This window comes from Neovison vison, chromosome 3, assembly GCF_020171115.1.
Source record: "Neovison vison isolate M4711 chromosome 3, ASM_NN_V1, whole genome shotgun sequence".
Lineage (NCBI taxonomy): Eukaryota > Metazoa > Chordata > Mammalia > Carnivora > Mustelidae > Neogale > Neogale vison.
The window spans coordinates 212872431-212894971 of NC_058093.1; the positions used below are offsets into that span (position 1 = coordinate 212872431).

The 22541-nt window shown below is 55.3% G+C and overlaps 1 protein-coding gene across 4 annotated transcripts; it reads right to left on the reverse strand.

Moving 5' to 3' along the window:
• Nucleotides 1-75: 75 nt before the first annotated feature.
• On the reverse strand, nt 76-22301 carry SMPD4 (sphingomyelin phosphodiesterase 4). 4 transcript variants are annotated; one of them, XM_044243750.1, is made up of 20 exons: nt 22171-22301; nt 19764-19847; nt 18253-18339; nt 17491-17633; nt 17275-17350; nt 16599-16707; nt 16439-16491; nt 15781-15932; nt 13922-14054; nt 11356-11427; nt 8045-8131; nt 5374-5519; nt 4557-4647; nt 3773-3873; nt 3249-3412; nt 2625-2830; nt 2086-2319; nt 1717-1848; nt 1458-1586; nt 76-1362 (listed from the first exon to the last, which is right to left on the reverse strand). In XM_044243750.1, the coding sequence occupies exons 1-20, from the start codon at nt 22243-22245 to the stop codon at nt 1033-1035; spliced, it is 2604 nt and encodes an 867-aa protein (XP_044099685.1). In that variant the 5' UTR covers nt 22246-22301; the 3' UTR covers nt 76-1032. The 4 variants fall into 4 exon arrangements, with proteins under 4 accessions (XP_044099685.1, XP_044099688.1, XP_044099686.1 ...); XM_044243753.1 differs by lacking the exon at nt 22171-22301 and adding an exon at nt 19523-19593 and having other exon boundaries at nt 19764-19828; XM_044243751.1 differs by lacking the exon at nt 8045-8131.
• Between the last annotated feature and the right edge of the window lie 240 nt (nt 22302-22541).

Consider the following 22541-nt stretch of genomic DNA (forward strand, 5'->3'; position numbering starts at 1 on the left):
GCCCCAGAATGCCATTATTCTGAATTTACATCAAAATGTAAAACTTGATATTTAAATAAAAACAGAAACAGAGGCTTGGTTTAAAATCGTTGTTCAGATGTTTTCTCTGGTGTGTCACCATATGATGAACAAAAGTGCCTGAGTCCCTGTGGGGATGACTGCTGACCATGAATGTGTAATTGAACATTTAAATGTCATAAAAAAGTTAGGGCCTTTGCACCTGATTTTACTGAAGATACAAATAATCCTGTGACCATCTTTGGTTGCAGACCAGACGCTGCCCGACTCCCATGGCCCTGCCGCATCCTCTCTGCCCCTGGGACATGTGCACCCATCCTGGCTGGGCAGTGAGGCTGGGCCACCACCAAGTGACATGTTTAATAGCACGGGGGCGAGGAGGGAGGCAGAGGTGAAGCTCCATCCCACTAAGCATCTGTTCTCCTGGAGGGTCTTTTCTCCTACTAGGTGGAATCGGATGGCCCAGCGTTGGAACTGCCGGGAAGGTGTGAAGAATGACCCTCACTTTGCCAAATGTGATGGGAGAACCTTGCTTTATAGTCAGGAACCAGAACCACCCTCTTAACTTTCTCAGGAGCCTCTAGGGTTTGGGATTCTTCTCTGGAATCAGAGGCTGAGCTCCCGTCCTGCTGTCACCAGGGAAAGGGGACTTGCACCACCCTGCCAACCTGACAGATGGCAAGGCCCCATCTGGGGAGCACACAGCTCAACCCAGGATGGTCAGAGCAGAGAAAGGCCTCGAGTGCTGTGTCACGGCAGGGCCTGGGGCTGAGGGGAGCAGGGAGGATCGAGCAGCCGGGTCCGCGGCTGTCCTGTGAGACTAACAGGCCAATGGATGCCACGCTCGTCCTCGCCTGGCCTGGCCCGGCCCACACCCTCCTTGTTTTAGCCTCTCTTACGCATAGCTCCGTGGCTGCAGGAAAATGACCTGTTGCTTGGAGGTGACCTCCAGGCCCAAGCGAGGGGCTACATGTCCCTCCTGCCGGCCTAGCCAGGGTCGTGTGTGGCCTGAGGTCAGAGCTGGTGCAGCTTGCTTCGCTCAGTGAGCAGCGTCATGGCCACAGCGTAGAGGAGGTAGCCCAGCACAAGGAGCAGGGCACAGGTCAGGGGCCCAACGCAGAACAGGGAGGCTACGAAGAAAGCTAGAAGCAGCGACAGCAGCGTCCGGTAGCTGCCCAGGAAGCGCAGGCTGAGCCTCGGACCCCGGGCCCGGCTGGCTGCAGACCCCCGCGCCACAGGGCTCAGCAGGCGCCTGCCTGCCAGCCCGGGCTCTGTGAGATGGTAGCGGCAAAAGCTGCCAAGGAAGTCGGCCCGGGCACACAGGGCTGCCATCCGGCCTGCAAACTGGGGCACAGACAGAGACGTGGGGGAGTTGGCGTGGGCAGGGCCACGCACTCACCCAGCCTCTCCACGTGGGTGGCCCTGCCCCCAGCACTCACCCTCTGGTTTATGGCGGATGACAGTCGGAAGAGCATGCGGACCAGGCTAGCGATCTCGTAGCTCCGGATGGGCTGTAGCTCCAAGTCCCCCTGGTACTCGATGTCGAACCTCCGTAGCCCATTGATGATCTAGAAGCAGGACGAGAAGTGAGCCCCAGGGGAGACCCGGCCTGAGTGAGCAGGCCCACAGACACACCCATGTGGAAATTACAGAAGCAATTGAGGGGATGGGAGGAGCCGTCCGGGACACGGCCCTTACCTGGTAGCGGCCCAGGGGTGTAAGGATGAGCCCATCCTCTCCCACGATGCAGTCTGGGAGCTGCTTCTTCCCATTCTCATCTTGTGTCGTCCCCAGGGCGAGCGTGAGCTGGGCGAGCTGGGCCTCACTGAGCTGTTGGGGCAGCGGGGGTGGGGGGGTGAGGAGCACTCTGAGGGGGCTGCGCCACATCCTGCTCTCACCTCCCGGGTGGAGGAAGCGGACAGGGCTACATCCCTGGGCCTCGAACAGTGAGCACAAGTGGACTAAGACTTGACATCGACAGTACAGGCTATGCCTCCCGCGGGCTCCCCCAGGGGATAGGGGCACAGGAGCAGACACCAGGCAGGGGACAGCCCCCAGAGCTCGTACTCGGAACATCTGGCACAGGTACTCCAGAGCCTTCTCTAGGTACTCGTCAGTCTTGCGGACGCTGTCTTGCCCCATCTCGTCCAGGTCGTTGGCTGGGTAGCAGCCGTTCGTATCTGTGGAGTAGAAGCCCAGCCACGACAGGAAGGGGCGGCCGGGTGTGCTCTCCCCACACTGGTCAGAGATGGACTTGGCGGTCTGCTTGGCCTGCGTGATAAGCTGAGCCAGGCGCAGGACCTGCGGGGCACGGGGTGGGGGGCAGGTCAGCCAGCCCAGGTAGCCCCCAAGAGGCTGGCAGGCAGCCCTTGGGGAGCCCTCACCAGGCCAGGAGGGGGCGAGGCGTTTTCAAGACCAAGACACGCACATTCTAAATGTGAAAGCTTTCCAACAAATGTTGTCTTTATTATCAGAAAAAAAATCAGACCTTGATGGAAAAAAGGGCAGGAGAGCATCATCTAGGCAACACCCAACCTTCTGCCTGCCCCAGCCCCCGCTCCCACAGCTTCTGGACAGCTGGGGGGCCCAGGGGAGCCCCAACTCACCAGCGTCCGGACCTCAGGCCCAAACATCGGGGTGTACTTGCAGTCCTGGCCCTCCAGGCTGTAGACGTGGCTCTTCACCTTAAAGGAGGTGTCGGTGACGGCCGGTGGCCACGAGGACAGGAAGCTGCCCGTAAAGGGGGACGCTGTGAAGAGTCGGTGCTGGCGGTGTGGGATGACGAGCTCAGGCTCCAGGAACAACTGCTCCCCTGGAAAGCACGATACCAGTCCGGTTGCAGCTTCCATGGCGCCTAGGGAGGTTCCCGAGGGACAGGGGCCCACCTCCTGAGGCCCCTGCAGCCCGACAGTCTCCACGGGAATGCTGACGTTCACGAAGGAAAGCCAGAGAAGCTAGTGCCCGACAGAGCCATCTGAGATGTGACAGGACCCCAGACTGCTTCCTGATGCCCTGAACTCTGCCTCCACTCCCTCCAGCGACCCCCCAGATCCCACCTAGCATGCTGGGCCTCAGGGAAGGCACAGTGCTGCCCACCTCCGACCTGTACCCCGTCACCGTGCACTCAGAGCCCCCACGCCACCGAGGCTGGGCTGCTCCAAGCCGGCGAGGCCCATGCAGTCTCTGTGGGTCCCTTTCTGAGGGCTGCTTCCTGCTGGCTAAGATCTTACCTTTCTGGATCATCTCAGCCAGGTTGGGCTGGGCAAAGACTTTGGCCACTCGGAACACCATGAGCGCGTTCTTGGGGCTGACCAGGTCAGTGCGGAGCGCACGGCTCAGAAAGCCCACGAAGAGCTTAGTGTACATAAGCAGGTTCTCCTGCACAAAGGGCGCCCTGGGGAGCGAGGCGGTTCATCAGGGGCTACACCACCCTGATCAGCGGTGCATCAGCGGCTACACCGCTACTCTACTCCCCGACCCGGGCTCTTCCCGGGTTTCTGGACTCTCCCCAGCCACAGCCTCCAGGTGGGTGAGGCCCTTCCCCAGAAGACAAGGGCTCTTTGGCAGGCCGCAGAGGATGGAGGGTATCAAGCGGCGACGTGGGGTGCAAACACACATGTGAGTGGAGGGCAGCAAGGGGACAGCGTGGAGAAGGGCCACCAGCTGTTTCCATGAGAGAGCAATCCTGGGGCCCAGTCAAAGAGGCGGCAGCCTGTCCCTCCCAGCAGTGGGAGCATGATGGGCCGGGGCTCACCATCTCTCTGACACAGCCCGGGGCTGGCAGTCGCTGCTCGGAGCCGGCTTCTCAGGTGCGTACCTCCAGGGCTGCAGGTAGCTCAGCCACATCTCCAGAACCTGGCAACACACTCATGTGCTGAGGGCCTCGCGGCCGGCAATCTGGTAGGCTGTGGGTCTGGGGCTTTGGGCCAAATCCTCAGGTGGCCTGAAGCCCAGCCCCGGGGAGGCAGCCCCGTGGGTGAGCAGGAGGGAGTCTAACCGTGGGGCTTCGGTTCCTGGTAGAGGAGGGTGGGGTGGCCACCAGGTTCTGGCCTCTTCCCACCTACCTACCACCCTCAGAGGGCCCAGGAGGGAGCTTCGCACACCCTCCCGTGAGCTTTATTTTTTTTAATTCTTATTTTGTTAGAACAATTTTTTAATGTGCACATAGCAGACACACAACACTACGTTAGCACCAGCCCCTGTGATGCTGAGCCCTCCTGCCAGCCTTCTGGAGGCACGGAACATGGAATGCTTCCCCAACCAAGTGGGTCGGGTGCAGCTCAGTGAGGCTGGGAACCCACCCAGCACGGACACCTGGGGTCAGAGCCTGGGAGGACAGAGCTTTTCTGTACCCGAGGGTTGGTTTTGGAAATTCAAACAACCAGAATGCGATACCCCCCCCACCCCCCGCCGTAAGGCCTCCTCACCAGGCCTTAGCAGTAACAGCTGACTCCCTCCTGCGTCCATCCCACAGGGACCTCCACCACCAAGCACACACAAGGCAAGGGCAAAGGTGGAGAGATGGGGCTGACACTCACGGCTCTGAATGATGCATCCAGGGGCCAGTGGCCAAAGCAGTGCTGCAGGAAGAGGTAGAGCTTCTGTTGTACAAACCTTGGGACAGCAGCCCTGCAGGGGAGAGGAGGGGGAAGGGGCCCCTCACAGGTGAGTCCGGTGGCTCTGGTTTGCAAGGGCCAGCCCTGCCAGGGTAAGCAGTGGGCACCCCCTGGAAGTAAGGCCTCCAGTTTCTGGCCCCATTTTTCAGAAGAAACCAAAGTTCAGAGAGGTTAGGTAATGTCCCAAGGACACACAGCACACACGTGGATGACCTAGTGAGGCTCCCGTGACCCCCCCTCTGCTTGGCTCACCACATATAAGTCACCTACTCTGCTGGCCCCAGTCAGCCTAGGAATCGGGCCACCATCCCAGGCCTTCTGATGGAGGAAGAGGAGCAGAGAAGATGGTGAAGGGGATGGTGCAGCACAGAGCTCAGTCTCCAGTGACCAAAGAGCCACTTGGAAGCGAAGAGGTTCCCAGCCCACTGGCTTTCCTGGGCATTCCGAGGAACTCCTACTCTGCCCGCCACCAGGGAGGAGGGGACAAGACTGGGCAGCAGCAAGATGGGGCCTTTCCCTGGGCAGTCCGGCTCTTTCGACCAAAGATGCTAGGCCCCAAAGGAGAGGCCCAAATGGGGGTGGGGAGAAAACCCCAAGGTGCTTTCCCACCTGGCCCACCCTGCAGATGCCTTGCAGGCTGTCCCTCACGCTCTAGGGACAGGTCACAGTGGGCAACGTGCATAAGGGATGAGGCAGTGGTAGCCGGGGTGTGGGAGCCCCACGCACGGCCCGTACCCACCGTTTGAACTCCTCCAGGGGGCTGGTGGCGTGGGAGTGGGTGGACGGAGAGACCTGCTCGGGCTTCAGGCTGTTGGAGAAGGCGTGCAGGTGTTTGAGCAGCAGGCGCACCACCAGCACGTGCTCCTCGGTGGGCGTGAATGACTCCTAACATTGAGGGGGGCGCGGTGTCAGGAGTCAGGCCAGAACCGTTTCTTCCACCATGGGACACATGGGCCACCCCCCTGGGCCCTCCCTGTGCCTTACTGGCTGGCCCTGAGGCCCACTGAGAGCACCATAGCCTGCACAGGGCACCCACAGGCCCAGGTGACATAGCCCGTGGCTCAGTAAGCCTGCACGGGGAGTGGAAACACACCTGTCAGGGGCTTCGCTGTGGGCTTCCAACCCCTTACTGTACCCTCCGTGGCTGACTTGGGTCACTTCTGCCCGCCCCCCTCCTCAGGGATCCCCTCCTGGCCAGCCCAAGGAGGACAGCAGGGGCAAGGCAGGCTGACATCCTCCCCATCAGATCTAGAGGGGTCTCCCGCCGGCTTCCTGGGTGTGTGGAGACGGCTCCCTGGGGCCCCTGGCTTCCCATTTCAGGCAGGAACACTACCCAGTACCTTCTGCTGCTGCAATCCCCACCCTTTCATCCACTCCCTGTCCTGGACCCGCCAGCTGAGGGCTTGGCCAGGGCAGCCCTTCCCCTTCTATTGCTGACGGATCTGTGGTCAGCATGACCCCCAAGACAAGAGCACTCTTGATCTTGTGGGCTGAAGCTCCAATTCCCAAGTTCACGTAGACTCTTTAAGACTCAGGCCTGAGAGGACAGGCTGCCTGTTGGCTGTTCTGTGACGGAGAACAGGGTGGTCTTCCGACTGGTAGAGGACAGCACCAGCGGGCCCCCCCACCTGCCGGCTCCCAGCTCTGGGGTGCCCAGACAGGCATGCTCCTCTGCCCACACCCAGCACCCCCAGGGCCCCTGGGGCCTCCACAGACTGGATGGACGAGCTTTCGGAAGCCTAGTCCCAATCCTGAGCAATGCTGCGGCTGGCAGAGGCCATGTCTCCTGGCACAGCCCGGGCACCCAGCCACCGCCGCTGCTCATGGCACTGTCCTCTCAGCTCTCCCCGCCACGATCTGCCTGCACGAGCCCAGGCAACACAGCCCACAGCTCAGGCTGCCCGCACAGGGAGCTACGGGGCTTCGGGAGGAGACCTGCTGCTACTTCTCGTATGTTTACATCTTTGTGTGATGAATTTGCATCATTTGAAGAAAAAAGCGTAAGACACTTTCCTAATGATGAAAGCAGGAAGGCACCGATGCCAGGCTGTAGCCCCCTCCCCAGGAGTCCCTGCCTTTCTCATTCCTGGTCCCTTGCCAACCCCACCACTGTCTCCGTAACAGAGAACAGAGCATCTGCGTTGAACCGGAACTGCGTCCCCTCCTCCTCTGCACAGGCCCTTACCACTGCACTGGATGTCCCTTGGGCTATCTTCCTGCTGGGGGAAGCCAAACCTTTCTTCCGACCTCCCCTCCCCTGGTCAAGAGCCAACTTCCCATAGGAACCTTGCCACAGCTGTACGTTGCCTCCTCCAGCTGCATGTCCTTTAGGGACATTGTCCTAAAGCCCGTGACATTTCTCACTGGGCCCAGCCCTTAGCTAAGCAGCCCCTCCTGCTATGGACATTTATCCAAGGATCCTGCTGTTAGCCAAGTGAGACCTTCCCTGACACAGGCCTGAGTGCTACCCGTTTCGGTGCTTGGCCCACCTCTGCCGGCCCTCCTGGGCCATGTTCTTCCTTCCACCCAGCAGCTGCTGCTTCTGGGCGAGGATCCTGTGTGTGCTTACCACCCCATCCCAGGAAACCTGATTTCTCATCTTGTACTCAAGCATCAGGTTAAATATTATTGCGTGCTCCCAAGGGGAACTGGATAGACCCCTGGCCTTGAGCATGGATCTAGACGCCTGTTTTCGGCCCAGAATTCCTGGCCTTCACCTCATGAATCAGTGAGCTACCAGCCTCCATCAGCCCAGAAACAGCCTGCAGGTCTGAATTCCACCTACCAACCTCAAATCTGTCCACACTGGTCATCTCTGCCTAAAGCAGACCCGTCTCCAGGAGGCTCTTGTCCACTCTGCCCACCTCTGGCAGTGCGCACAAGTCCACAAGAGGCCAGAGCCCAACGTGCTTAGGGATCGACAGCCTCTCCCGGCTGGGGGGCGGAGCCCCTGTCCTCCCCACACCTTGGCTCACAAAGGCTTGGGGTTGGCCGAACCCATGCCACTATGAGCCCTGGGGCCTCCCTGTGCTCAGTCAGTTCCTGAGCACCAGGCCCACACTATGGGTGAGGAGGGCCGCTGCAAAGGCCACACTGTTTCCACTCCCTCCAACCAGGGCCAGAGAAGCCACCAACTCCCAAGAGCTTGCAAACTCCGGTTGGCTTGGGGCTTGGGTGGGCAGATCTGGCAGCTCCACGCCCCCAAACCTGCACTAGTTTGCCAAGCTGAGGGCCAACGCAGGCTAGAGAGGACACTCGTCATGATCCCCAACACACACGGGCCTGGCTCAGTTTGGAACTGGTCTAAGTCACCCCTGCCGGCCCCTCGCTTTACCACTGCACTGTCATGCGCTCCATGGCTCACACCACAGGGCAGGGGTGAAACGCAACAATAGGAGAGCAGCCAGTACTTGGTAGGCGTGAAGGGCCTGGAGGCTGGGTTGGGCAGGGCTGTGGAGGGCGCTGGAGACACTGAGTCGGTAGTGCAGAACCTCCAGCTGAGAGACAACAAAGCAGAGAAGCCGAGAAGAGGCAGGGAGGGCGGAGGACAGGGCAGGGGCAGGAGGGGAGAGACCGGGGAGGGGACAGTAGGGAGAGAAAGACAAAAGTGAGCCCAGAAGTTTAAGGAGAGAAAACAAAAAACAAAAACAAAACAAAAGCACATCAGTGACAATCCATACAATCAGAGCCCCACAGCCTCAAGCCAGTGGGACACCACCCTCTCAGCAGCCCAAAGGGGTCCTGCCCAGTGGGCAGCCCAGAGCCAGGCCGGAGGGCTGCTCCTTCACCTGCCAGGCATAGACAGACTTAAGGACACTTGGGCAGTCTCCTCCAAGTCACTGGGCCTGAAAGTCCTTCTAGCTCCCTGAGGTCAGCCTGACTTTCCTGCCAGAGGGGCCTGCCCTCCCTAACCCCTGACTCCCATGGCTATGGCATGTGCACTCTGCACCCTGCCAAGATCCTGGGAGGCTTGCTGGGACACACCACCAGCCACCCTTTGGTGTCCCCGAGGCTCCAAAAAGAAATTTTTGAGGAGCCCGTTCCTAATGGAGACTCCTCTGCTCAGGGAAGAAAAATATGTCATTTATTGGACTTCTCTGGGTTGTCCCAGAGAAAAATTTACCAAATTGACACATGATGTGGTCAGTTCCTAGGAGTCAAAGATCTAATCTGTGGCCCCTCCTGAATGGTTGTCTCTGTGGGGGCTGATTACCAGTGTGGCACAGAAGCAAGCAAAGCTCAGCCCACCAGGCCTGACACCCTCTGCACCCCACATCCCGGAAATCGTTAAAGATGGCACAAACACTCATGGGTTCAAACTCTGGGACACCCATCTCTCCCATCTTACCAGGACTCCCCAACTCCGGACTCACAGAGCCCTAAGAATCTGGCCATGGCCACACACACCCAGAGGCAGCTGGAACCCGAGGCTGGGACAGCCTGGGACATGGGGGATGACAGCTGAATTGGCATAGCTGTCCGCCCCCACCCCCGCTATGACAAAGCCTGCTAAAGCAGTCCCCTTCAGCCAAGCAGAGTTCAGAGCTGGCCTTGGCACACATCCTGCCCGGTGAGGGCCACGCTTTCCACTGAGAACCACGCTATACATAGGAGAGGCCAGAATGCGGGTGCCAGGCCTTTAGGAGAAAGGTGCAGCCAGAGACACGCAGAGCAAGGGCAGGAAGGAGCACAGCAAGGAGTGGGCTGCACTTCAAGGCCTTCCTCTGGGCCAGACCCTGGGCTCAGCCGCAGCTCGGTGGGAATCAGAATACATGGTTCCCCTGCTGGGGACCTGCCCAGCCTAAGGAACACCGGGCAGGCCCCGCAGTGGCCTGTAGAAGTGTGTGGACTTCAGCAACCATCTGCTTCTCCAGAAGCCCTGCTCAGTAAGCTGGGATGGGGCAGAGGCCCAGGCTCTATAGAATGGGCATCCACTCTGGACCCAGGCTGCCTGTCACCTGGGAGGAGGTGGGCTGGAAGCACCACGGGACCTCTTGGAGCTGCACTTCCTGCATCTCCAACGTCAGGAAACAGGGACCTCAAGGCTAGGACTCCACATGGCACAGCCCAGGCCAGGTAGATGATAAGGAGCCTCGGATGAAGGAGATGTCCACAGTTGTCTTTTTCCACTTCCCAGGTTTACTTAGGTTTTGTGTTCAGCCTCAAAAGGAGGCAAAGAACCCCAAACAAACAATAAAAAAAACCACAAACCCTCTCCAGGTACCTGGTGGGGGTTTCCCGGTTGTTCTCCCACTATCAGCCATTCTGGGCCACTCTCACCTGCCCTGTGGTCTGGCCAAGAGGAAGCAAAACGTGGGGAAGAAGGGGAAGGCCCTCCCGCCCCAGCAGGTACGGCCCACCACTCCTCCCAAGTAAGACAGCCTAGAGAACCTTTGTGATTGGCAGATCTGCTAACAATCACAGCGAGTGTGCTTGCGCTAGCTTGGAAGACAGAATGAGCATCCCGGAAGGCAACGCAGCAAAGCAGCCTCTGCCTCTGCAAGACCAAGCCACATGCACAGGGGCTGAGTAAGGCCCTTGGGACCCGAGGGGGAGGCCCCCAACCCCCGACTGCCGTGCACCAGCCAGGAACATGCAAGTCCACCCTGGAAGCGGGAATGGCAGCACAGGTCCTCAGGAACGCGAGAGGCCCAAGAGGGAGTCCTGGCTTTGCCGCCGTTCCATGTGGTGCCAAGGACAGAGATCTGAGGTACTCTGCATTTTAAGAAAGCAGCAGTTGGGGGCTGCTCCCCAAACCGGTACTCAGCGGAGGGCAGGGAAGCAGAGCTGGTTGCCGAGCTCTGCCAAGACTCTGCAGCAGGAAAACAGTTCCAGCTCCGTGCTGGATTCGCAGAGGGAAGGTCACAGGCCACCCGTATGAATTTCTGGGCCAGACTCTTAATTCTTAAGGAATCTCTCAAGCATTCACACAGAATGCTTTTTTTTGTCTGGCACTGACAAAAGTGACGTCTAAGAGGCAGCCCAGCAGCACACAGAAGCCATGGACGGCACACCTGATTACAGGCCAGTGCTGCTCCCGGCAGGGCCCCGGTTTGCGTGTTTCAGGCTTTTTTGTGCAGTGTGACCCTCAGTGCCCTGCCGCCTCTTATTAAACGGACAGAGCTGTTCTACCCTGACAAGTCCAGGGGGCAGCTGGCCCTGGGCATGGTGACCCAGGGAAGGTTTCGGGGACACAGCTGCCTCCACGCCTCTGCGAATGAGCATGCTGCCCTGGGAGGGAAGGAAGGAGGAAACAGGCCAGGCCTCATGCAGGAAGGCGTCAGATCTCACCCACTGCACAGAGGGCTGCCTGCCGCTGCTCTGGAGGAGGGAGAGGCAGCGTAGGGACCAAGGGGAGCGAAGTCTGCCCACCTCGGCATGAAAGCAGGAGGCACCGTGACGGCAGAGCGGATGGAGCCAGTTGTGACTCTCAGAGGCACTCGCTGACTCTCCTACCCCCAGAGCACGAGCACCACAACCTCATCCATTCCGGCTGCCGGGGTGGGGGCTCTGGAAGTAGCATGAGGAGGACCCCAGAGATTACATGCCTCCAGCCCTCATGGTGGGAGCCCACCACAGAACCAAACCTGCCTACTGCCCAGCACTGGAGTAAGGGGTGGTGGTTGAAAACCAGCGCCTGAAAACTAGCTGAGATTAAGGACAAGGTGAACCAGGCACACCAGGGCCAGAGCAGACAGGACGAAAAAGCACAGCAACGTACCTTGGCATGAGGGGACTGCATTTTTTGGTACATCTCCAAGGAATAATGATGAAGCCACATTTCAACAAAAACCTGCAAGAGAGCACTGGGTGGTTAAATGATTTTCATTTAGGATGTTGTGACCATTCAAAGGGTAGTTTTTTTCAATAAACAGTGCTGGGAAAACTGGTCATCTGCATCCAAAAGAATGAAGTTGGACCCTTACCTTCCACCAGAAACAATAAATAATTCAAAATGGATCAGAAACCTACGTGTAAAATCTAAATCTACAGAACTCTCAGAAGAAAGCGTGGGGAGAAGGTTTTACGACATTGGCTTTGGCGACCATTTCTTAGCTAGGGCTCTAAAAGCACAGCAACAGAAGAAAACAGGTAAATCGGACTTCATGAAATTTTAAAAATTTTTGCGCACAGAAGACACCATCCAGAGTGAAAAAGACCACCCACAGGATAGGGGAAAGTATTTACAAATTGTGTATGTGAGGAGGAATTGATATTCAAAATGTACAGACAACTCCTACAACCCACCTACAAGTAAAGAAAGCCACTCAATTAAAAGATGGGCAACGGACTTGAACAGATATTTCACCAGTTGACATACAAATGGCCAATAAAGACAAGAAAAGACGCTCAACATCACCAACTATAAGGAAGTGCAAATCAAAAGCACCGGGAGATACCACCTCACATTCACTGGGGGCGGGGCCTCTAATCAAAACCAGAACATCATGAGCGTAGGCATGGCCGCCCAACGCTTGGTGGGAACATTGCGCTGCTGGTGGGAATGTACAACACAGCAGCCGGCAAGCATTAAGCAGAATTACCGCGCAATCCAGCAGTTCCGCTTCAGGGTATAGACCCAAAAGAGTTGAAATCAAAGTATCGAAGAGATTTCTGTAAACCCGTGTTCACAACAGAACTATTCACAACGGCTAAAATGTGCAAGCAACCCCAGTGCCCATCCAGAGATGAATGGAAACAGAGAAAGTGGTAGATCCATATGACACAGCATAACTGAGCCTTAAAAAGAAAAGAAATTTGGCAACGTGCTACCACATGGATGAACCTTAATGGCACTCTGCTGCGTGAAACAAGGCAGTCATAAAAAGCTTAAGTATTTTATGGTTCTGCTTCCATGAGATTCTAGAGTAGTCAAAATCGTAGATGCAGAAAGCAGAGTGGAGGGGGCCAGGGGCTGGGAAGAGAGGGTATGGGAAACTTCTGTTTAATGGGCACAGTTTCAGTTTTACAACATGAGAAAGTTCTAGAGATTACTTCCACAACAATATGAACATGTGTAATGCTTCTGAACAGCATACTTAGAAATAGTTCAAATAGCAAATTTTATGTTGTGTATTTCACTGCAATTCAAAGGAATTTTTTCGTCAATTAAAAAAAGAAAAAGCAGGGGCGCCTGGGTGGCTCAGTAGGTTAAGCCGCTGCCTTTGGCTCAGGTCATGATCTCAGGGTCCTGGGATCGAGTCCCACATCGGGCTCTCTGCTCAGCAGGGAGCCTGCTTCCTCCTCTCTCTCTGCCTGCCTCTCTGCCTACTTGTGATCTCTCTCTGTCAAATAAATAAATAAAATTTAAAAAAAAAAAAAAAGAAAAAGCATTAGCGTTCTGGTCCAGGAAACAAGCCTTCAGCATTTCTTCCCCAAAAGCCTGGGTCCTGGCCACCAGCCCTCCTCACGGGCTGGCAAATCCCAGAGTCCACATTAGCTGGGACCCATCTGAAAGACCAAAACCCCTCTGTGACCAGGGACAATGAGTCCAGCCATCTGATCTCCTAGTGCTGTCTCAACAATGACAATGCTGAAAGTGCTGCAGCCCACATATCAGGAATTATGTACAAGTCAGGAAGGACAGAATCCCATCTTATCCACCTGTCAGGCTGCCAGTAAGTGATGCTCCTGGCTACCAACTCTGCTGCAGAGTTGAGTGTCAGAACCAGCTGAACCTCTCCATGGTGTATCTGCAAGAGACAGCCTGGCCTGGGAGGTGGGCAGCACCGCACCCTGGGAGGGAGCCAGCCCAAGCCTGCGTGAGAGGCTGGAGCCTGCTCGGGGGCAGACAAGGGGCCCTACCGCCTTCCATGTGGATCCCCCAACCCGAAAGGGATAGGGGCTGCCGGCCAACCAAGGTGAGAGGCTTTGCAAGCCTTCTCCAGCCAGTGTTATAAAAATGCTACAGGGGCAGGGGCTGCATATCCAAATGAGGGTGATCACAGGAAACCTCTCCAGCAACGTGAGAGCAGGTCGGAGACGTGCAGTGTGGGGCAAGCCTTCATGCGGATCCACTAGAAACTGAGCAGCATTCACACCACCACGAGAAAGACAAAACTCCAAGGCCAGTGAATCCTGGGATAGAAAGCACTACCAGTGACATTCAGATTAGAGGGGTGGGCACATTTTCTCTAGTCTGATTTCTACATGTCACAGCAGGAAAACACCAACAATTCAGAGGTGCTCTCAGGCTGAGAACGGTGTTTGGCCTCTGCCCCCTGGGCAGAAGGTGGCCAGGCAGTTTATCTGGAAACAGAAGACGTAAAGAGCCTCCTCATTCTCACCTGGAGTAGTGTCTCGGACCTCCAGATCTCATGGGAGGCGGGGTCTGCATTCACAGACGTCTGATGAGAGACATGTCGCTTCAGGAGGCTGGTGTGGTGGAGGCCATAGGAAGCGAAGGGCATGGCTGGTGTCCTGAGGGACATACAGAAACAGGCCTTCGTTAGGGGCTCCTGCCGGCACAACCAGTGGCGATCTGAATGTGAACATCGGTGGCAATAGAAGCCACTACCACCTGCTGAATCACAGGACGGCCCCCAAATCCATATGGACATACACAATCAATGAGCGGGAAAAGACTTCCCTACTGCAGAGCGTGCCCTGATCAATGTAAAGGGATGAAAGCAGACAATCGCCCTTAGGCAACCAGCCTATTAATAACTTCTTTGGCCGGCAATAATCAAGGGACACTAACACTGCTGATAATCACACAGGCTCAGTGTTATCTTCCCAACAGATCCTTCTTGCTAATTAACTTGGCACAAAGTACCCACTTAATTTTACAGGAGGAAAACCTGGCCAACACGCCCCTGGCCCAGTGATCAGGACAACATCACCAGCACACAGACTCCACGGCTGCCAGGCCTACTCGCTACAAAACACCAGAGAACTCAAAAGGAGGGCATTCTGCACACCCCAGTCCAGCTGGCTAGCAGACCCTAGAAAGATAGCCAGGGCAGCCCAAGTGGGGTCTGAGGATGAGATAGTGGCCTGGCAGCAATGCTGATCTGATCTGGATAAAAGTGCAGTGGCCGTGTACGAGAATGCACTCACTTTTAGGAAATATATTCCGAAATGTTAAAAAATAGCAGGCATCATGTCTGTAACTTACTCAAATGACCCAGAAAAAACACATACAGATAGAGAGTAAAACAACTCAGAAATGTAGGCGAAGGACCTTACTGAAGTTTTTTGTTATTCACGGCAAGTCTTGGGTCAGAAATTCTAGATTAGAATAAGCCAACAAAACTGGGCCTGGAAGCCTGCCTCTGAGAGGGCGTGAACCTGGCCATCCTGGGTTCCTCTCAGCCGCAGCACTACCAATGCCTGGGCAGCCTCTCCCCCTTCCACACCCCATGTTCCCCTTTCAATCCCCTTTCCTTAGGGGCATTCCTGTGCTGGCAGGAAAGAACCAACCTCCCTAGGAAAAAGGTCCACCAGCAAGGCTGAGGAGGGTAAAGAGCATAGGGGTCAGCTCTATGGGTCACTAGTGTCACCCGGGGAGAGGCGGCCAATTGGTTCCTAGCTAAAGGCTGCCCATGGCCTCAGTTCCCCCTCGTGCTGAGGCTGGCTGCGCACGCCCTTCCTGCACACGGTCCAGCCACAGCCCAGCCTGCCTGGATGGGCACAAAAGGCTCTTTACCCCAGGGTCTCTGGCTCAGGCCAAGACCTGGTCTGACAGAGTCCTCCTATTCTTATTCCTCCACATGTCAGCTCTGTGGTGACCCACCTATAGGCCCTTTTTCTCCAGCACCACCCACTCAGTGCCATTGATCAGCTTTGGCAATACTGCTTCGAACAACACTGCCACCACTTCCCTGTGGGGCTTGGATGCCACATGTAGGGAGGGCTGCTAGGGGGAGAACACAGCCCACTCTGAAACCAAAGCCAGGCCTTGTCCATAGGGCCATAGGACCTGCTCACTGAAAACCCAGGCACGGACGTTGTCCTCACCCTGCCCTCCTCCGGTCCGTGCCAGGGCTGTTGGGGTTGGGGCACTCTGAAGAAAGAGTGGCACTACTGTCCCTGTGAGTAGTGCCTGCTGCCCAGGCCATTCCCCTGCAGAAGGGCCAGACTTTACAAGCTGGCCGCAGGGATGGGGCACCCCAGGCCAAGAGGCAGGGCAGCCAGAGAGCCTTACCTGGGAGCTGGTGAGGGGCTGGGCCCCCCAGGACTGGAGGAGAACGGGGGGAGCACACTGCCTTCTGTGGGCAGGAACCATGACAGGTACCGGTCCACGAGGATGAAATAGGCACAGTCTGAAGTTCTTATGTGGAGAGCCCCAGGGAGTGGCTGGAAAAGCAAATCTGAGTTGGTATGTGGCTCTGGGTGCCACCCCTGGCTGCGGACCCCAGCAGCCTCAGGGCTCAAGTCACTGCACATGAGCTCTGGACATAGGCTACATCCCAGGGGCCAGACCAAAGCACACTGGGCAGTACCAGGAGATGAGTCTCTCTCCCACCCCGGCCAGGGGGCCTGACTAGACCCCAGAGTCCTTTCAGCATGCAAGCTTCCTGGGCACCTCTGCTCTGCCCCCCAGCAAGCACTTCCCATAGGAAGCCCCCCCAACCACCAACTGGGGTGCACAGGTCACCCTATGTTGCCTGTCAAGTGTGCCCACCGGCCTGTCATCCTAAGTGAGGATGGTCTGAAGAACCAAGGCTGGAGGAGGATGCAGAGGAGGAGCCGGAGAAATGAGGTGAGAAGGGAGAAGAAATGAAAGGTAAAGAAGTCCTAGGCCACAGCCCCCATCCCCGGGGGCTTCGGAAAAAAGCTGCTCAGGGGCACCCCTCTTGTACCTTTTGAGTGATGAGGCTTAAAGCAAAGAAGAACATGTAGTACTCGAACGGATCTGATGGCAGCGTCAGGAGGCAAACGGGCAGGGTTATCGGGCCACCCCCAGCACTGTGTCCCAAACCCCCTTGGCCTCCCCAGACCTGTGGGGCTGACAAAGGATACTGAGGGCCAAGTGGAGGCCAAGACCCCCTGTCGGGGGGAACTGGACCTTGTTGTGGTACAGAGGGCTGTCAGGGAGCACGCGCTCCTGGATGGACGCCTTCACGGGGCCCTATGGAGACAGGGCGTTGGGCTTATGGGCAGGCTCCACAGGGCACCCCCACGTGGTGCAGCCTCTGGGAAAGGCTGCTGCGGGGGCGACCAGCACACGGACCCTGCCTGGGGGAACAGTGCTATCCTCCCGGTAGCGCTGGAGTAAGAGGGCCTCCACTCAGAATTTCTCATGCTATCCTCAGGAAGACCCTCAAATACCAAGGGCAGCAGATGTGTGAGTTTCTGAGCTTCGTCAAAGGCTTCATGTTCCCCCTCTTCTTTGCTTCCCATACCCACGAAGAAAGTCACCCCTCAATTTGCCCCTGAAGGCTGCAAACTCAGAAAAACAGAGTAACTGTCACACAACCCTACCTGCCACTCAGCCAGGGACAAACCAGGTCGCATTGTGCCTTCTCCTTGAGCAAATTCGGGAATGATGCCCCCCAGACCCTGAGCAGACACCATGGTCTTCTCCTGCCCACAGCCGCAGCCCCCCAAGCCCAACCCCACCCGCACCACTGCAGCCGCTGTGCAGGGCGCTCTGTCCTGAGCCCTGAGCATGGTGCTCGTCCCACAGTTTACTCACAGGCAGGTAGGAGACAGGAAAGTCAAACTTATAATCTTCGGCCTGAAGCTTATAAACCAACTTCATCATTGGGCCACTGACCATGAAATTAAACCAACAGAAAAAGGGCAATGAACTGTAAACCACCTTTCTTCTTACTTTGAGAAATACAGTGTTTTAAGAACGGAATCACCATGAGGAAACATCCAGCCCCTCTCAGGTGACAAACCTACCTACCCGGGGTCTAGAAATTCCATTGCAATGCTGTATTCCACAGGACTCATGCGTCCCTGCAAACAGCGGAGGTTCCAGCCGAGAAGGACACCGTCCAGGCTGCCAAAAATGCTCTCCACCAGCCATGGGAAGATGGCGTGCAGCTCCTAAAACGGTGTGCAGGGGAGGCTTTGGGCAGGCTTGCTGAAGCCCAGTGCCCACTGCTGGGCTGTGTGCCATGCAGGCCTCCTGCCCAGCCCAGTCCTACACCCCAAGCTCTCCACCTTCTTCACTGAGTGTGTACACAAGAACTAGAAATTTCCAGGATGAGAATCCTTGACCAGGCTGGCTTCCTGGGCTTACACTTACTACTGTAATTCTGGGTAGGACTTAAATAAAATACACAATTTCAGGGTGAAAACCAGGGTTTCTCAATCTTTTGGGCTGAATACTTCTTTGCTGAGGTGGAGTGTCCTGTGCAATTTGGGAAATGTACCAGCATCACTGGCCTCTGTCCACTCGATTCCAGTAACACCCTCCCCTGTGTGACAACCAAAAATATCTCTAGACGTTGTCAAATGTCCTGTGCAGGACAGAAGCACCTGTGGCTTAGAACCCCTGGTGTACATGCTGACATGTTTAAATGTATCCATAAAGGTGACAATCACAATACTGGGTCACGCCTCTGTACAGAGCAGTGCTCAGAGTTGGGAATCAGGGGCCCTAAGAAGGTTTTTTCAAAGAGTATATGAGACATGACCCAAAGAGATGCTAGCAGAACTGTACCTTTGCTGGAAAATCCTCGATGACTTTAACCAAGTCTTGGCACCGCTGTGCAAAGGGCTTATTTATAGAGTCAGCTTTCAGGCTAGCCTAGAAGACAGAATAAACCAGAAAAATCATAAGCACATTCAGTTGGCAGCTTTTCTGCCAACTGGCTCGAATCAAAACAGAAACCTGAGTGAAAGGCAGGAGTCAGACACACCATGGGCATGGCTCCCCAACATCTTGTGAGTCAGGTCATGCGTGTCAGTGGCCTAAAGGATGCAACTGGGAGAGGCAGGGGTCCTTTGCTCTCCAGACAGCCAACTCTCAGGCTTCTTCCCTGCACCCTCTGTCAGGCATCCCCAGTTCCAGCAGGGTACTACACAATTTCACGACAGAAGTGACTTCCACCCAATCCAGAGCAGGGTCTCAGTTCCAGGGTCAGCCCCACAGCCAGGAGAGGACCCTTACTGTGTAGGGCACTGCTCACAGACCACAGAGTACTCCCTGAGTGTACACACACACAAACTGGAAATTTCCCTGTGATGACACAACTGTGATCATCAGTAAAGATGCCTGACAAAACAAGGGAGAGACCAGAAGCCCTCTTAACCAAGCAATCCGGTGTTCAGTAGATAACGGGCCAAATGAATTCATTACCTTAAGAAACAAGGCAGGCTAGAAATGACAGACGGTTTCAACCAAATGCTGACACTAATCGTGAAGGCATTGGACAGGCCCAGGAAATATTTAAGACAAGAAGGAAGGAAATCTATCCAAGATCATGGGGTGTGGATGAAGATCAGGAAAAAATGCCAGAATCTGAACCAAAACGGCTATGCCCAAGGAAATCGAAGGCCTTAGCCATCTCCAAATGAGGATGGTGTCGCAGTCAAAGATAAAGATTTGGGATGTTGTGTCACGCGCTGTGGGAACACTCCCTGCATGCCTGGCCTCTACCCACTGGGTGCCAGGAGCACTGCAAGTGTTGACTCTAGAAGGGTCACTAAGGAAGCATGTCCTTCTAAATGAATGTTTACAGAAAGTATCTTCCGGGAACTGAAATAAGGAATCCTCACCATGGCTATATGCCTCAAACATAACTTCCCAGCACCATGTTTAATGCTGAGAGTGTAGTCACGCCATTTTCTAAGGATAACAGCTGGGATTATTAGAATACCCCGTGAAGCATGTAAAGATTTACAAGATGCAAAAATTCTAATGTATATCCTTTCACATGAGCCTTCCCAGGCCCCAGGAAGTCATGAAAACTGAATTTGAATCAACTTACCTTGGAGGTGAGAAACTCATCTTGTAGGTGAGAAAACCAGGGCTCAGAGGTAGAGTAAACCCAATGTCCTGCTGAGTAGGGGGCAAATGTCAAGTCTAAGGATTCTAACCCCAGGCCAGCTTCCTTAGCATCCCCTCAAAGAACTACCACAAGACAGTTCAGGTCAGGGGAAAGAACTTGAAAGTCCCTGGGCTATAGAACTATCATCAGGCTGACGTTCCCGGAGGCAGGTGGTACTTACCAGCAGAAAGCTGGGCTGCTGCAGGTGAGGAAACGCCATTGCAACCTCTCGGGACCCGCAGACAACGGCCGTCTTAGGAAACCACTGTGAAAAAACAAAGGTGACATCTCAACGTCCGCCACACAACAGAATGTTACATTGCCTCACAAGGGCCAGGAGAGTATTTGTAGAACTCAACACACTCCGCACTGCCAAATGCCAGGTTTTATAGAAATGCCAGTCTAGGGGTGCCTGGGTGGCTCAGGGGGCTAAAGCCTCTGCCTTCGGCTTGGGGCGTGATCCCCGGGAGCTAGGACGGAGCCCCGTCTTAGGTTCTCTGCTCAGCGGGGACTCTGCTTCTCTCTCTCCCTCTGTGCCCACATTTGCTCTCTTTCTCTCTCAAATAAATAAGTAAAAATCTTAAACAAAAAAAGAAATGCCAGTTTGACACATTCCATTATGGCCAGCTTCAGAACCAAGCCTGCAGTGGCAAATCCTTGGTGACCCTTGTACAGCACTTGCTAGGGGCCACACCTGCATCTAGGATCCCGCCATATATTTCCTCATTTAATCCTCTGGGGTTGGCAGAATTTTCAAGACAGCCCTCCAAGATTCCCATCCTTGGGTATTCAGTCAAACGCTCATGTAAGGGTTATGAAGGAATTTGACAGATGAGACTGAGTCTCAAGGGGGTGGACCACAAGATACAGAGCAGTGCCAGTTGCTGGCCAGTAAGGAAACGGGGACCTTAATTGTGCAACCCGAGGGAACTAGATTCTGCAAGCAACTTGAGTAAGCTCGGAAAAAGATTCTTTCTGAGGGCTTTTAGGTAAGAACAAAGCCAACCAACACCTCCATTTCAATCTTGTGATATCCTAAGCAGAGAACCCAGTGGAGCCTGTGTAGACTTCTGGACTGTATTATTGTGAGATAATAAGCGGATGCAGTTTCAAGCTGCTAAGTTTGCTAAGGAAGAATCGAAAATATATATCCTCACAACAATCCTGCAAGGTCAACAGGGATAAAAAAAGAAGTGGAAGCAAAGAGGAGGTAAATCACATGCCCTCACTTAGCTGGTAAATGGCAGAGCCAAGATTCAAACACATGGACCTCTTAACACATGTTCCACAAAGACAAGTACGTCACTGTGCTCTACGAGAATGAATGGAATGAATGGAAGGGATCAGCAAGCGCAGCCGAGGGAGTTTTTGAGCAAGCCATCAGAAAATCAGGAGCAACTCTCTAGATTCCTATCTCTCTGCCCACCCAGTTCAGAAACTGAAACTATCCAGAAATGGACTGAACAGAAACAGAGACCGCTGAGTCCCACTGACGATGGTCTTCCTGGCACAGCTCTGCCCACAGCATGAGTAAGTGTCCTGAGATGGCAAATGGAAGTGCATGTGGATGAGGAAAGATCAGGTGCAGGGAAGCTGTGAGGCAGTGGAGGAACGGAGAGATGTGCATCTCTGTCTCTTGGCAATAGAAACAACCTCCTCGTTTTTTTCAATTCTTCATGACACTGGCTATCAAATTCAGTTTTAAGGAAGACCTAAAAGGCCTCAGTCCTGAACCAAGAGAATAGCGCGATAAAGATGACCAAAGTAAAATAATCAAAATAAAATCCTGGCCTGTTTGCAAAGGGCAGAGCTTTAGAGATGATGAGGTGGAAGCCTGCAATGGCATCAGCTCAAGGACTGAGGGCCAAACCAAGGAGTCTTTCCGGGAGAGGGCAGTGTCTCTTAACGCCCTGTTCTCTAACCCTGCCACAGCCAGACTCCTCCATCATACTCTTCTCCGCATGTACAAAGTGTTCTTTCATCCGCCACTTCACGGCCACTTTATTCAGTGGCTGCTTCGGATCTTGTTTTGAGGTTTCTTCTCGGAGTGGCAACACCGATCACGCCAAGCAAAATCACACTACTGCCACTGTTTCCCTCTGGCTGCTGAGAAGCAGAATATGCTCCCATTTGCCGCTCACAACTGCCCTGTGAAGTGAGCCTCGGAATCTCCATATTACAGATGAAGAAACTGAGGCTCAGGAAGCTCGACCCACACCGGGAAGAAGAGTCAGGTGAGAATCCACACTAGGCTCTTCCTCCCACATAGCTTGTTGAGCCCAAGGCTCCACTTTAACTCGAATCTCTCCCTCCTCCAACTCCGTTCAACGAACGTCAACCGAGCACCCACCAGGATGGGGTGTGCGAGGCGCGCGAGAAGGTGGCATGAGGGCGCAGCCCTGGAAGATGGCCATGAGGGCGCAGCCCGGCCCTTGGCTTCCCAGCCGGCCGGCTGGCCAGGCTCGGGGCACAGACACCAACGTCCGGCCTGAGGCCTACGGCTCGTGTAGGAACAGAGATGGCTTCGGCGGAGATTCGGGGTATCGCCGGGACATGAGACCGTCCCGCACGCGGCTCCCACCACTCACCTGTGGAACCCATAAACTCCCGCGCCTAAGGGAAGGAGACCGCCATTCGGCTACCCGGCGCCGAAATGTCGTCATCAAGCTGCGCCTGGCATCACGCCTCCCCTACCCTGGCGGGAAACGCACCTTCAACTCTGCGGACAGTTATCGCAAAAGGCGCATGCGCAAAATAAAGGTCGGCAGGGTTTAGGGGGTTACATCTTCGAAGGCGCGTGCGCAGCGGCGGCAGCAGTGTTCCTTAACCCTGAGTTCTCCGAATGCGGGAGCTGTAAGGAACGCGCGTGCGCGCAAAGAGAAGCTGTTTATTAGGGTCCGGGAGGCGCGCCCCCTAATGGGGAACCCGCGCAGAATAATTATACACCGCAATGACTGAC